General features: G+C 47.0%; 1 gene segment (V, D, J or C); it reads right to left on the reverse strand.

The window, feature by feature from the left end:
* Positions 1-1,860: 1,860 nt before the first annotated feature.
* Positions 1,861-14,585, reverse strand: LOC129433549 (Ig kappa-b4 chain C region-like). The segment is given in 3 exon segments: positions 1,861-2,260; positions 11,207-11,258; positions 14,550-14,585. Coding segments are annotated over 3 exon segments (411 nt in total).
* Positions 14,586-16,682: the final 2,097 nt, after the last annotated feature.

The following is a 16,682-nucleotide window of genomic DNA, read 5'->3' on the forward strand; positions in this document are numbered from 1 at the left end:
ACACACACAGACACACAACCACACAGACACACAACCACACACAACTTCACACAGACACACAATTACACACACAAACACAAAATTATATATAACACACTGTCACAAAAACACAAACATGCACACACACACACACACACACACACACACACAATCACACACAGACACACAACCACACACAGACACACAACTACACACAGACACACAATTACACACACAAACACAAAGTTATATATAACATACTGCCACAAAAACACAGACATGCACACAGACACAACCACACACAACTACACACATACACACAACTACACAGACACACAATTACACACACAAACACAAAATTATATATAACATACTGTCACAAAAACACAGACTCAAACACACACACACACACACACACACACACACACACACACACACACACACACACACACACACACAGACACACAACTACACACAGACACACAACCACAAAATTACACACACAAACACAGTATTACACACCCAATCATACTCACACAAACACACACATAAATGTCCCAACTGCCCTAAATGCCCCATTCTGCCCCAAATGCCTCATCTGCCCCAACCGCCCCATTTTGCCCCAAATGCCTGATCTGCCCCATTCTGCCCTAAATGCCCGATCTACCCCAAATGCCCCATCTGCCCCAACTACCCAATTCTGCCCCAAATGCCCCAACTACCCTAAATGCCCCAACTGCCTTAAATGCCCCAACTGCTCTAAATGCCCCAACTGCCCTAAATACCCCATCTGCCCCAAATGCCCCGTCTGCCCCAACTACTCAATTCTGCCCCAAATGCCCCAACTGCCCCATCTGCCCTAAATGCCCCAACTGCCCTAAATGCCCCATCTGCCCTAAATGCCCCATCTGCCCTAAATGCCCCATCTGCCCTAAATGCCCCAACTGCCCCATTCTGCCCTAAATGCCCCAACTGCCCTAAATGCCTCAAATGCCCCAACTGCCTCATCTGCCCCATTCTGCCCCAACTGCCCTAAATGCCCCAACTGCCCTAAATGCCCCAACTGCCCTAAATGCCCCATCTGCCCTAAATGCCCCATCTGCCCTAAATGCCCCATCTGCCCTAAATGCCCCAACTGCCCCATTCTGTCCTAAATGCCCCAACTGCCCTAAATGCCTCAAATGCCCCAACTGCCTCATCTGCCCCATTCTGCCCCAACTGCCCTAAATGCCCCAACTGCTCTAAATGCCCCAACTGCCCTAAATGCCCCATCTGCCCCCATTATCCAATTCTGCCCCAAATGCCCCAACAACCCGAAATGCCCCATCTGCCCCAAATGCCCCATTCTGCCCCAACTGCCCAAGTCTGCCCCAACTACCCCATCTGCCCCAACTAACTTAACTGCCCCAACTGCAGCTCCAGCTATTACTCTCAGACTAGGCTTTCTCAAGCCAACATAAAGTTTGTTCACAAACTTTAACCTCATCTAGTTTTTATTATTATTGTACTACAGCTTAATTCATAAAATTTTAACTGATGATAATCGCTCATATAGAGAAACATCAGTAAGTATCATTTAGTCAACATCTGTAACACAAATACTGAAGGAGTCACATGAGAATAACTATCAAACTAAACACACCAATCACTTCATGTTCAAGGTTCTTCATTTCATTTGACTGACAGTTATGTAAATTTACTTCATCTGCAGGTGTTTTCATGCTTCATTGAGTCAGGTTTATTTATAAAATGTGAGCTTTCATATTCAAAACAGACAAAATGAGTCAAAGACATAAAGATAGAATATGATTTTATTTGCTGAATTGTCACACAATCATGAGTGAATGAATAAAGCAGACATAGACTTGTGTTGTTTGTGAAAAGAGATGTGAGATGAGAGAGAGAAACACAGTTAGTCTGTTAGTCTTGATGTGAGACAGAGGAGAGAGTGAGTGGATCTACTGTGAACACTGATCTCTCCTCAATTCTCCAGTGACTTTATCACGCTGGTCTTTCTGTGTGAGCTCACAGCTGACTGAGATCACTGAGCTCCACTCCTGCTCAGAGAGAGTCAGACTGCTGCTCCAGCTGTACAGACCGTCCTTCTCCAGGAGAGCAACACTGCTGTACTGAGACCTGCTGCTGATCCCGTCCACCTTCCAGTTCAGACTCCAGTCTGAGGGGAAGCCCTTGTTGGCCACACACATCAATGTTGCTGTTTGCTTTGTGGAAATCTCTTCACTGGACGGCGGCAGGACGCTCACTTTAGGGGGACTGTTGGCTGACAATCACATCAATAGTCAATAACTCACACAAGAATCTGTGTTAAACATAAAATATCTTGATAATAAATAATAACTATTTGGTTCTCCTGAATAATTTTAAGGTTATTTAATCATATATGGCTGAATTATACGGCTAATATCATTTTTCTCTTTTAAGGTGAAAGTTCATATTCACATTATGGTGTTAAGTATTTTATTATATTGAAATACTGTTTGTCAGGTTGAAAATGATTGGTTATTGTAAAAACAATAATGATAACACTATATTTTACAGTGCCTTACACATGTAATTCTTACAGTAAATTATGCATAATTACATTCAACTAACCCTAAACCAAACCCCAATCCTGTACTAAGTAAATGTTGTTAATCATTATTAGTCAGTACTTAAATGTATAATTACACTGTAACAGTGACACAGTAAAATAAAGTAAAATTGTACAAATAACAGCAGTTATAACATATTTACAGTTTAATTATAATATGTAATATGTAATTAATATAAATATATAACATCTAAATAATGTAAACATGTTGTACAGAATATAAGTTTGACATGTGCTTCTGTAAACACTTTTTAACTTAAATTTTAGTTATAGGTGAATATAAATTCATTCATATTACAGATAAAACAACCAACATTTTTTTTTATTTGATTAAATACACATGAACACATTTATAAACAAGTGTAGTTTAAAAAGTAATAAACTATTAATAAATAATAATGTTTTTGTATCTCAATTTTTCCATTTGTTGTTTCCTTTAGTTAAAATCTCATAATAAATTGAATAATAAATTGAAGCTGTACTTTATTAACAAAATATTGAGTCTAAACAGAATAAGATTAGTTGTCGAGGTCCATATAAATATTAACAAATTTTGCAACAATTTTTGGAAACAGTTTGGAAAATTCGACAAACTTTATGAACAAATGAATATTAGTCACACATTACATTATACCAAAACACTACAGTCAAAATTATAAGGTGATCACAATATATTATTTAAGCAATATCGCTCGAATAGGAGTGTGATATAGCTTTTATACAACAGTTCGACGGCACACGTTTGAAAAAACGAAAACTAGAAAACAACAACGGAGTTATTTTAAAAGCCTCTTTGTTTGAGAACTACTTCTTCCGCCACGGATTTGAGGGCAGCCAGAATGACAGGTAAAACTTTCGGCTGCTTTGAAGCTCATAACAACTCAATGGACGGAAAAGCCGTTACTTTATATTACCGTTTCTTGGTCACAAAGTGTAGTTTTAAGATTAGTTCAGTCGAGAATGTATATGTATTATATTTAAATCTGCAGTCGATTAGTAAAGATAGCGCCTGTTTGAACGTTTGCTTAGTGAGATTCGGTACGAATGAGAACCAAAGCATGAGCGGACATCAGTGTTCACTCGCCCCGCTGACCCCCGCCCTCTCTGGGCTACATCTCTGAGATACCCTGGCTCTCATGTTGGCCTTGTTTGTTTATGATCGTCAAAATGAGATCAAATCAGCAGTATTTGGTGTCATGATCAAACTATTACTTGTTTTTTAATTCATATTTAGTGTATTTTGTGTTGTTATTGTTTCAACCCAGTATCACGAAATTGCGTGACTATTTCACGCATGGACCAGCGTGACAATGTCACGCTTTGCCGCGTTTGCATGTCACGCTTTCTGTTTGTGTCGCTGTCACGTATTGGTTACTCAACTTTTTTGTCCTAATTTCTTACCATTGTTGCTTCGGTTTAGGGTTAGATTTACATAAAATGACACCCTTACCTAAACAAACTCTAACCCCAACGTCAGGTGACAATTGGTTAAAGTTTAGAAAATATAAAAGAATAAGTCTTGTATCTTTTTATTTTATAAACCAATACTTAAAGTGACAAATACTTAAAGTGACATATAACACAAGCACCAAATCTAACCCTAAACCGAAGCGACAATGGTTTGAAAATAGGACAAAAAAGTTGAGTAACCAATACGTGACAGCGACACAAACAGAAAAGCGTGACATGCTCACGCTCAAACGCGGCAAAGCGTGACATTGTCACACTGGTCCATGCTGTTATGATTTCGGTCTTATTGGCTGCTTTGTCTTTGTTTCACTATGTGTTGTGTTTTTGTTTTGACAGCTCCACACGTGCGCGTCTTCCACCTGGTGTTCTCATTACCTCTGACTTCTCTCACCTGCGACCCGCACCTGATTCTCATTATTGTCCAATCCGGTTTGATTTAAATTCCCCTCGTTTCCTTTGTTCTTTGCAAGTTCGTCTTTGTATGTGCCTGCCCGCTAGCTAGTCTAGTTCCAGTCTTGTCGAGTTTGTTATCTGTTTCCCGTATTGTATTACTCACCGAGCTCTCTGCTGCCTTGCCTCTTAGATTTCCCTGTCCTGTCATCAGTTGTTCCCGATTGGAATATCTACTATCATCCAGCTAAGGACTTTTAGTCTGTGGTTTCTCCGAGCGCTGCTATACTCCTTGCGCTGTCCAGCCGCAGTGCGCTTTCGGGCGCGTAATTCTGCGCTTTCCTCGGACCGCTGCAGTGCGCTGTCCAGCACGGACTCTGCTGAAGATCTGACCGCCTCTCTCTCTCTCTCCCACCAGGATTCCTTCTCTGTGCCCTGCGAGGATTTCATCAAGAGTATCTCAAGTGGATGTCCTTCAGTGTTTCCCACTTTGTGACTTTTGCATTTACACATACACACACACACTTATACATGAAGACATTGTTGTTTGTTTATTTTCTACACATACCCACTGATATTGTACATCATTAAAATACCCTCTGCTCTGGGATTTCTGACTTGTGTCATCCGTAACAGGACGAACTTGCCACAATGGATCCCGCGGAGGTTGATGCCCTCCGGGCGGCGCTCGCCCAGCAGGGTTCATGGCTAGGACAACACTCGACTCGCCTCACCACCACTTCTCAAGAGGTTGAGGGTTTGTCTGCCCGTTTGAATGACCTTTCCGCTCGGCTTGATCAGGTCAGTCATGATGCCACCCAGCCCAGTCAGCCGTTGCAGACGGAACCTCACGTTACCCCTCCACCTCCATATAATGGCGATCCCGCCTCCTGCCGGGCTTTCCTCTCACAATGCTCTCTAGTTTTTGCCCTCCAGCCCCGCCGCTATGCCTCGGAACGCACCCGGGTTGCGTATGTGATTACCCTTCTGGTTGGCAAAGCGCGCGAGTGGGCTACGGCCGTGTGGGATGCCAATGATCCTTGCTGTCGGTCTTTTAACGAGTTTAGGGAGGAGATGGAGAAACTTTTCGACCGGTCGGTGCGTGGGGACGCCGCAGCAGCTCGTTTGGCACATTTCGTTCAGGGCAGACTCACTGTTACAGAGTATGCCATAGAGTTCAAGACCTTAGCGGCTGCCTGTCACTGGAATGAGGCGGCCCTCCGAGCCCAGTTTGTTGAGGGGTTATCCGATGATCTTCAGGACGAGATCGCTCTTCAAGACCTTCCTCCTTCACTTGATGCCATCATAGATCTCGCTCTCCGGATCGAGGCCAGGAGATTGCTTCGTGATCAGCGACGCTCCATTCGTCAGCGAGTGTTTACGGAGGAAACCATCACTTCCCCTTCACCACTGCCAGCAGTCGAGCCTGAACCCATGCAGCTGGGGCGTTTGCGCCTGTCACAGAGAGAGAGAGAGAGGCGTATACAGAAGGCCCTGTGCTTGTATTGCGGGAAGCCCGGGCACTTTGCAAGGGTCTGCCCGTTAAAAGCCGCTGCCCATCAGTGAGTACGGGAGTCCTGGTGGGCACTTCTTCAAAACTCTCCCCTGTTTCCAGTACCCAACTCCCCGTCATTGTGTCCTTCGCTGGGCGTGATCACCCGTCCACTGCCCTTCTCGATTCTGGCGCGGAGGGCAACTTCATTGATGAAGCGCTGGTTCGCGCCTGGGGTATCCCGGTTGTCCCTCTCCAATCCCCTTTGGATGTCTGGTCCCTTAAGGGGCAGCAGATGGCGCGGATTACACACTGCACTTCTCCTGTGAGTCTCTCTGTGTCTGGTAATCATCGTGAGGAGATTGTGTTGCATATCCTTCATGCATCTCTATCTCCTATTGTTTTAGGGCATGGATGGTTAGTGCAACACAACCCTCACGTTGATTGGCAGCATAGTGTTATCTTGTCTTGGTCTCAGTCTTGTCATGTGTCATGTCTTGGTTCTGCTGTTTCTGGTTCTGTTCTTTCTCTTCCTCAGGTTCCGGCAGTCGATTTGACCGGGGTCCCGGCGGAGTATGCGGATATCGCTCAGGTGTTTAGTAAAGCCCGGGCCACCTCCCTTCCTCCTCACCGGCCATATGATTGCGCTATTGATCTCCTCCCCGGCACTTCTCCGCCTAAAGGTAGACTTTATTCTTTGTCGAGTCCTGAGAGAGAGGCTATGGACCAGTATATTAATGATGCTCTGCGTGCCGGTCTCATCCGTCCCTCCACCTCGCCCGCAGGGGCGGGGTTTTTCTTTGTTGAAAAGAAGGACGGCTCCCTGCGTCCTTGTATTGATTATAGGGGATTAAATGACATTACTGTTAAGAATAGGTACCCCCTTCCTTTAATGTCTACTGCGTTTGAGCTTTTGCAGGGAGCGCAGGTCTTTACTAAACTAGATCTACGCAATGCCTATCATCTGGTGCGTATAAGAGAGGGAGATGAGTGGAAGACAGCATTTAATACCCCTACTGGACACTTTGAGTACTGCGTTCTGCCTTTCGGGCTTTGTAACGCTCCCTCAGTCTTCCAAACTCTGGTGAATGATGTGCTGAGAGACATGATTAACAAGTTTGTCTTTGTGTACATAGATGATATTCTCATCTTTTCCCCCTCTATGCAGGAACACACTCAGCATGTCCGCCGAGTCTTACGCCGGTTGTTAGAGAATAAGTTGTTTGTTAAGGCGGAGAAGTGCGAATTCCATCGTAAGTCAGTTTCGTTCTTGGGTTTTGTTGTTGCCCCAGGTGAGATCCGTCCCGACCCAGCCAAGATCAAAGCGGTTGCCGAATGGCCAGTCCCCGAATCCCGTAAGGATTTATTAAGATTTCTGGGCTTCGCCAATTTTTACCGGCGATTTATCAGAAATTATGGTCAGGTTGCTCAGCCTCTTACTGCTCTCACTTCCACTAAGGAGAGGTTTGTCTGGAATTCTAGTGCTCAGGAGGCCTTTGATAATTTAAAGTCCCGGTTTATCTCTGCTCCTGTTCTCTCTATTCCAGATCCGGCTGCTCAATTTATTGTGGAGGTGGATGCTTCGGATGTCGGGGTAGGCGCCGTTTTGTCTCAGCGGTCTGCTAAGGATGGCAAGGTGCATCCCTGTGCCTTTTTCTCCCATCGGTTAAACCCAGCAGAGCGAAATTATGACATAGGTAATCGGGAGCTGCTGGCGGTCAGACTGGCTTTGGGTGAGTGGCGTCACTGGTTGGAGGGGACCTCGGAGCCCTTCCTGGTCTGGACGGATCATAAGAATCTCGAATACATCCGTTCAGCCAGGAGGTTATCTCCTCGTCAGGCTCGTTGGGCACTCTTCTTTGACAGATTTAACTTCACCCTCTCGTACCGGCCCGGTTCAAAGAATACCAAACCCGACGCTCTCTCTCGTTTGTTCGAAAGTCCCGGTTCTGATAGGGACGAAACCATCCTCCCTGAGGGGCGGGTGGTGGGTACCCTGCGCTGGGGAATAGAACAACGGGTGAGACGGGCCGGCCGGGAGGGGGAAGTGCCAGAGGGGTGCCCAGCGGGTCGATTGTGGGTGCCGAATGCGCTTCGCTCCGAGGTCATCCGGTGGGGTCACGAGTCCAAGTTTGTTTGCCATCCGGGAGTTCGGAGAACGTTGGCTACCGTACGTCAGCGTTTCTGGTGGCCCTCTATGGGTCCTGATGTCAGACAGTTTGTGTTAGCCTGTCAGGTTTGTGCCCGCAATAAGGCCTCTCATCAAGCCCCTATTGGTCTGCTTAAACCGTTACCTATCCCCTCTCGTCCTTGGTCACATATCGCCATCGATTTTGTAACCAATTTGCCTAGTTCTAAGGGAAACACTGTTGTTTTGACCATTGTGGATCGCTTCTCCAAGGCGGTTCATTTTGTCCCTTTGCCCAAATTGCCCACTGCCAAGGAAACTGCCCAGGTAATGATCGAACACGTCTTTCGCTTACATGGTCTGCCCACAGACGTTGTTTCAGATAGGGGTCCTCAGTTTATTTCGCGTTTCTGGCAGGAATTTTGTAGACAAATAGGCTCCACAGCTAGCTTGTCTTCAGGGTATCATCCTCAGACCAACGGGCAATGTGAACGGGCTAACCAAGATTTAGGTAGAGCTCTCCGCTGTCTGACATCGCAATATCCGAGCTCCTGGTGCCAACAGTTACCTTGGGTTGAATACGCCCACAATTCTCTCCCTGTTTCTTCCCTTAACATGTCCCCATTTGAAGCGTCCATGGGGTTTCAGCCCCCTTTATTCCCGTCACAAGAACCTGATGCGGTGGTTCCGTCTGCACTAGCCTTTGTCCGTCGTTGCAAACGCACCTGGAGAAAGGCTAGATTTACGTTGCGTCAGGTTTCCAGACGAACCAAAGCCGCGGCCGATCGTCACCGTAGAACCGCGCCCCGCTTTATCTGTGGGCAGAAAGTATGGCTTTCGTCCAAGGATTTACCTCTCCGTGAGCCTTCTCGCAAGCTGGCTCCACGATTCCTTGGGCCATACAGCATTGTTAAGGTCATTAATCCCGTGACGGTCAGGCTCAGATTGCCCCCAGCACTCGGTCGGGTTCACCCAGTTTTTCATGTGTCTAAACTGAAGCCTGTGTATTTTTCCCACCTTAATCCTGTTCCCTCTGCCCCCACCCCTCCCACCCCTCAGCTTATAGATGGTGCCCCTGTGTATTCAGTTAAGTCTTTACTGGATGTGCGTCGCCGGGGTAGGGGATTTCAATATCTTGTAGACTGGGAAGGATATGGTCCGGAGGAGAGGTGTTGGGTACCGGCCCGGGACATCCTGGACCCTGGGCTGATAGAGGATCTCCGCCGGCGACGGGGTGAGCCTCCTCATGGACCGCCCGGTGGCGGTCGTGGGGGGGGAGTCCTGTTATGATTTCGGTCTTATTGGCTGCTTTGTCTTTGTTTCACTATGTGTTGTGTTTTTGTTTTGACAGCTCCACACGTGCGCGTCTTCCACCTGGTGTTCTCATTACCTCTGACTTCTCTCACCTGCGACCCGCACCTGATTCTCATTATTGTCCAATCCGGTTTGATTTAAATTCCCCTCGTTTCCTGTGTTCTTTGCAAGTTCGTCTTTGTATGTGCCTGCCCGCTAGCTAGTCTAGTTCCAGTCTTGTCGAGTTTGTTATCTGTTTCCCGTATTGTATTACTCACCGAGCTCTCTGCTGCCTTGCCTCTTAGATTTCCCTGTCCTGTCATCAGTTGTTCCCGATTGGAATATCTACTATCATCCAGCTAAGGACTTTTAGTCTGTGGTTTCTCCGAGCGCTGCTATACACCTTGCGCTGTCCAGCCGCAGTGCGCTTTCGGGCGCGTAATTCTGCGCTTTCCTCGGACCGCTGCAGTGCGCTGTCCAGCACGGACTCTGCTGAAGATCTGACCGCCTCTCTCTCTCTCTCCCACCAGGATTCCTTCTCTGTGCCCTGCGAGGATTTCATCAAGAGTATCTCAAGTGGATGTCCTTCAGTGTTTCCCACTTTGTGACTTTTGCATTTACACATACACACACACACTTATACATGAAGACATTGTTGTTTGTTTATTTTCTACACATACCCACTGATATTGTACATCATTAAAATACCCTCTGCTCTGGGATTTCTGACTTGTGTCATCCGTAACACATGCGTGAAATAGTCACGCAATTTTGTGATATAGGGTTGATTGTTTTGGCGCGAGGTAAAAGTTAATAAAACTACTTGTATAACGTTACTATTGCTTTCTCATTTATTCTTAACGTGGTACGAGCACTCGATTATTATTAGTAAACTTTGTTCTTGTCAGTACTATATAAAACGTTTTTTTATAAGTGTCAGAGAGATGTTTTTGCATGCTGCTTATAAATATACCAGTGGCGATATCTCATAACATGTTTTAATAGTCAGGTCACGATAAAGTAAATGATCAATGTCCACATTTAAAAGCTGCGGTGCTTACCTGCAGTTCCACGGTGTTTTCGCGTTCTGATAAGAAATATAGCTCCAGAAAAAAAACCGAGTGTTTATATTCCTCTTTCCAAGTGTTAATCGTCCACACGATGTGACAAGACATTTCTCCCATTAACTGTAACGTAACATCCAAGAGCGCTGATCTTTGACGGAATAACTTCCGATTGGGGATTCACAGACTGATTTATGAGCTAGTAAACTAATGAGACAAACGGAGAGTGATTCAAAACAGGGCGTCTGTGTTTTTCCATTCAGAGATTATCCTGCTTAGGACCTCCATTCACTAGGTGGCAGAATGATACGAAAGGTGAAGCGGTTACAGTGCCGATATCAGCACAATATCGCATAGGTCTTAGCCAATCAGATTCGAGAACCAGAAAGAACTGTTGTATAGTAATACGTAAGGGATAATCAACAGCCTGTTGTGCATTAAAGGATTTTAACGACACAACCGCCCGACGTGAAGAGGGGTGCAATAAATCCTTTAATACATTGCAGGCCATTGATTATCCCGCTTCTTCCAGGTTCATTTGTCAAGTTAAAGTCAAGTTAAAACTAGTATTTCTCTTTACAGTGCAGTATTTGACCGAATGGCTAAAAATATTTTCAGTTACTAAACGATTTTATTTTATAATTTCCAGCCAATCAGAATCCCACAGATCATGGAATAAACTTAAATAAAGTGAATTACATTCATTGTTTAATACCTGATGTATATATTTAGAAACAGTTATTTACTGTATTAAAATTACTATTGGATTATTTACTTACTGCCAACATCCAGTCTGGTGCCGCTGCCGAATGTGAACCACAGTGATACAAACTAATAGAGCGACTGTACAAAAACCTCTACACACTTGACTGAACACAAACTACAGCAGAATATACAACACTAACATCACAACACAAACAACTATTGCGAAGAATGTCTCTGAATGTTTTTTATTGAAATAATAAACAAAAACTATTTCAAAATCTTTCCATATTTGTTGCTTGATCATTGTATTTTCTCCGGTTTTTGTGGACACTTTGTAACTCTTAAACCTGCCTACACATGCACTTTACACAAATTAATTTTGCACATTAATGTTTTACTTTTATTCAAAACTTTATTATTTCTTTATTATAGCCCACAGTTGGATCCCTTCTGCAGGTGAAGGCTAGTCAGTCTTTGCTGCCCCACTCAGGTGAGGTGTTCAGGTTAAGGGGCGCAACACCCGGGACCCTGAGATCCCTGCTGACGATGCAGAAGGGTTCCATTCAATGTGGATGCTCCAAGGAATACCAGCTTGGAAGAAGATCTACATCACCAGTGTGTGGTTCCGGTAGTAGTAGCTTGTGACAAGCATCTCTGATGTTTATTTCACCAGAATATTTATTGTGTGCAAGTCCATTGAATAATGATAGTGTATATGAGCAGAAGTTTCCTGTCGTCTTCTTTGCATTGTGTTGTCATGCTTCAGTGATGTGTGAGTGTTTATAGTGCTGTGAGTTTAACACTTCATGACTGAGATCAGAACAGAACAGAATCTTCATCATCACACAAACCAAAAGAACAACAATGACTTTCATCATCATCTTCATCTGGACACTCACAGTCTTTACTCAAGGTTTGTGTTGTAACATTTTTATCATAATTCATTGAAGAGTGAAATATTGATTTGTTTCAGTGTTGTCTTATATTTTTTATTCTTATTGTTTCTTTCAGTGTGTAGAGGACAGTACACTCTTACTCAGAGTCCATCAATAACAGTTCAACCAGGACAACAAGTTCAAATAAACTGTAAAGTCAGCAGTGCAGTACATAATGGTGATTTTTTAGCCTGGTACTTACAGAAACCTGGAGAAGCTCCTAAACTCCTCATATATAGAGCAACAAGTCATCAGTCAGGAACTCCATCCAAGATTCAGTGGCAGCGGATCAAACACAGATTTCACTTTGACCATCAGTGGAGTTCATGTCACAGGAGTGACGATCTTTTAGGCGGAACCAAAAATTGGGCAAGTTTGGTTCCGCCCGGATGTTTCCGCCCGGACCGGTAAAAGAAAACACCGGACATCCGGTAGCGCCGCGAACGCTGTAATCAGCCGAATTACATGCAGCTGAGAGTTATCAAGAGGAGCGCCGGGTGATTGGGCGAGAACAACACTCAGGAGAGTATTTTAGATCAGTTTGAAACACAGTTTGAGGTCGATTATTCCTGTTGTTGGTGTGGACCGTAGCGCTGAGTTGGGCTCACCTGGTACACTATTTTGGACTGCTGTATTGCTCTCTCTCTCGTTCTGGATTATAGATTTACGTGAAGGAAAATACCGAAGACCTTAAAGGTAAACGAAGTAAACGAAGTAAACGAATACTGACCTTGGAGGAAAGCAACGAAGGGAGAAAAGACGCACCGTTGTGAGTATACGTTTATGGAAGAGTAGTGTTGGCGGCTGGAAAACGCCCTGTCTGTGCATTTGGAACTATTACAGCGTGAAGTCAATCTAGGACAAAGAAAATACAACAGTTGTGAGTAACGAAATCTTCTTACAGAAGTATTGTGTATGTATTTGACTTGTATATCTCTGAGTGTTTCCAAAAGAGAGCGGACGGCCCTACCCCTGAGCCAGCGCGGTGGGTGAGCCGAAGGGCCTTTCTGTGAAACAGCTCTAGTGACGAAATACAAACACTAGGCCGAGTTAACATCTCCATATTTCCGTCCAGAGCGAAGGAAAGGAAGACGGGCGTCTATTGTGTGCACTGAGTGGTGGGTGAGTCTTGGATGTAGAAATTTTCACTTGAAGTGGTGCTGTGTAATGCTGTGTCTTGCAGTGGGATTGCTGTTGTCTTGTCCGACGTAGCCCCCGCCTCCAGTCACTCGCTTCAGAGACGGTAAAGAGGAACTATGGTCCTAGAGTAAGACCTGTACATGATTATGCTGTGAGTGTGTTTCAGTCTTAAAAATCACGAAGTGGCATCTCGAAGTATTTTCCCAGCTAGGCGCTCGGCGGACTTGAGTTTATGAGTGGCGGTGAAGAACTGTGCTATTGACGGTGCGTGAGTATTATCTGTATTATTGCTACCTTACCTGTGTCTTCTGTTCATCATCGCAGAGCTTGAGGCGAAGGAGATCCGCCGCCCCGAGGTCTCAACGAGAGGGCGCCCCGGTCCAGTTTTCGATCGACCAACGGGTCTCGAGGAAAGGGCAGCGCTCGACCCGGTGTGCCGGCGTGACATTCTCGCCCCTCTGTGGACCAACGAGCTCGCCGAGAGGGTTTCGGCCCCCGGCGCCACCTAGGAAAGACCACTGTCCAGTTGACGCATCGCGTAGCCAGCCATCGTAAGTCCGCCACCCTGTTACATTAAGCATAACCTGTTAAAACCTGCCAACTCAACAGGGAAGAGGAGTGTGCCGTGAGAGCTGTGCAGAGAGCCACACCTACCTCGAAGTGGTAGCTAGCAGTCATCTGTGGAGAGAGAGAGAGAGAACCAGCGTGAGCACTGAGATACCGAGCTGTGAAGAGAACATTACCTACCGAACGCTGTAGTCAGCGCAGAGGTGAGAGAACCATTGGAGACCGATTCATTGTGCCTTTGTGTCCCAGCAGTCATCTGTGGAGAGAGAGAGAGAACCAGCGTGAGCACTGAGATACCGCGCTGTGAAGAAAGCATTACCTACCGAACGTTGTAGTCAGCGCAGAGGTGAGAGAACCATTGGAGACCGATTCATTGTGCCTTTGTGTCCCAGCAGTTATCTGTGGAGAGAGAGAGAGAACCAGCGTGAGCACTGAGATACCGAACTGTGAAGAGAGCCTTACCTACCGAACGCTGTAGTCAGCGCAGAGGTGAGAGAACCATTGGAGACCGATTCATTGTGCTTTTGTGTCCCAGCAGTCATCTGTGGAGAAAGAGAGAACAGGGAAGGAAAGTGAGTCGACCAGCGAGGAGCTGTGTGAGACAGGCGGCGAACCGCCTCGAGCTAGCCACAGGTACACGGATACAAACAAGTCTACACCAACACTGACTTTGATTTATTTCTGCCTCCAGGAAGGAAGAGGAGCGCGCCACGGGCAGAGGGAATCAGAGGCGGGAGCCCGTTCCCCGACGTTATCCCCACCCCCCGTCACTCACTTGCTCGTGGCCCCCCTGGAGGGCAGAGCCGGACATTAGTTTTAATTTTCCCTTTCCCCAATTCCCAGTACATTTTAAATATTTAAATAAATAAAGACTATTTTTTATACTTACCTGTTCCTCGTTGTTGTTTGGTCATTGGGTTGGTTTTGGGGACCTCCTCGAGGTGGAAATTGAGAAGGGGCGTGGCTTAACCACTAGCAGCCAGCCCCTGGCTTGTGACAGATTTTGGCGTAGTCGGCAGGGTTCCACCTCGAGTTGAGTAACCAGACTAGCCCAATGACCGACAACGCGGGGCCCGCAGCCCAACCCCGTGCCGTGCCTGTTTTTATGGGCAGCCCTTGGGTCCAAAAGTATGGAGGGACAGAGTCGGGAGTACGGCTAACGGAATGGAAGGCTCAGTTAGAGTATTTAGCCGACCTACAAGGCCTTAGTGTAGCCCAGCGGCTACAGTTCGTGCTGAACTCCCTAGAGGGAGAAGCGCGGCGAGAAGTACAGGCCGCCTTTGAAGCTGTCCGAACCAGTGCCCAAACTATATTCCAGTTTCTCACCGAGCAATATGGTGACCACACCCCTGTAGCCGTCCTCCGTTCCCAATTTTTTAATATTAAACAAGGCCCCCGACAACCCATTAGAGCGTTTGCCCTAAGACTTCGTGAACAGTTCACCCGGCTACAGACCCGCCGCGATCATGGGCTGGGCGACGGAGAAACTTTGTTGCGCGACCAGTTCCTTCTGGGGATGAAAGAGGGCCCCGTGAGACAGAGCCTGAGGGTCCAGTTTCGGAGGGACCCCGGCCTCACATTTGAAGATCTAAGGAAGGAGGCGCTAGCTCTGGAGGGCGATGAGGTAGAGGTGAGTGAGACCCCAGTATGCGCGGCTGTAAATGAGAGCGTGCCAACACAACCAGAACGCGCGGATTGGAAGCAGGCTCTGAAAGCAGAACTCTTGAAGGATGTCCGGGAACAGATGTCAGAATTATCTAGTGCTCTGTTGGGAGAGCTGCGCCAAGGTAAGGCGCGGGAGGAACCAAGGCCGGCACCCCGAGAGCGAGTATACTCGGAGAGGAGCCGAGAGCCACCTGGACGCAGCCGGGAGCCACCTGGACGCCCAAACCGCTATGTTCGGCCCCGTTTCGAGTGGGATGAGCAGGGACGGCCGATCTGCAACCGGTGTGGTGAGCCAGGGCATTATAGCCGTCAGTGTGGGCCCCGCAGGGCATCAGAGGGGGGTTTTTAGGACGACCGGCCACAGTGGGTCGTGTGGCCGGGACCCCTCGAGAAGACCCGGGAAGAAGGGACAGCTCTAGGCAACAGATGGTCGGGCATAGCCCGGTGGCAGAAGTAAAAGTGTGTGGCAAATGGATTCAGTGCCTGGTAGACACGGGCTCACAGGTAACGATGTTCGCAGAAAGCCTCTCCAAGGAGATATTCGGACAGGGAGGAACAAAAGGAGCGGAGGCCCCCTGGCTGACGTTGAAGGGCGCTAATGGCCTAGAAATCCCCTACATTGGCTATCGCCTGACGGATCTTGAGGTACATGGGGTAGTCGTCCCCCAAAAAGGTGTGATCATTGTCGAAGATAAGTGTTTGGGCGCCCACCGAGCCTTATTGGGCATGAATGTCCTCTCCGAATGCTGGGAGGAGATATTCCAGGCTAGGCCTGGTCCGAGGATCTCACCTACTGAGAGACCCAAGTGGGAGCGTGTAGTGGCCGATTGCCGCCGGGTCCAAATGAACCAGGTTCGTAGAAATCGGGAGGAAGTGGGAAGAGTAATGTGTCGTTTTGCCTTGTCTATTCCCCCTAGGAGTGAGGCTATCGTATGGGCGAGAGTGCCCCTTCGGGAAGCGAGCCCAGAGGAGTGGGTGTTGGTAGAACCACATACAGATTGCCCGCAAGTGGAGGTAGCACGGGGACTAGCGGCGGTCCGCCGGGGGAGAGTTCCAGTGAGGGTACGAAACGAGCACCCCTATGCAGTACAGTTACACCGGCATCAACGACTGGCCCGGCTGACGATGGTCACACCCCACCAGGTGAGGGAAGAGAGGGACGTCAGTTTCCGTCAGGTGTGCCCCACTGTGATCGAGGTGGCCCTGACCCAAATGGATGCCCCGGCGAGTAACCAGGGGAGAG

The sequence above is a fragment of the Misgurnus anguillicaudatus genome, chromosome 6 (genome assembly GCF_027580225.2).
Source record: "Misgurnus anguillicaudatus chromosome 6, ASM2758022v2, whole genome shotgun sequence".
NCBI lineage: Eukaryota > Metazoa > Chordata > Actinopteri > Cypriniformes > Cobitidae > Misgurnus > Misgurnus anguillicaudatus.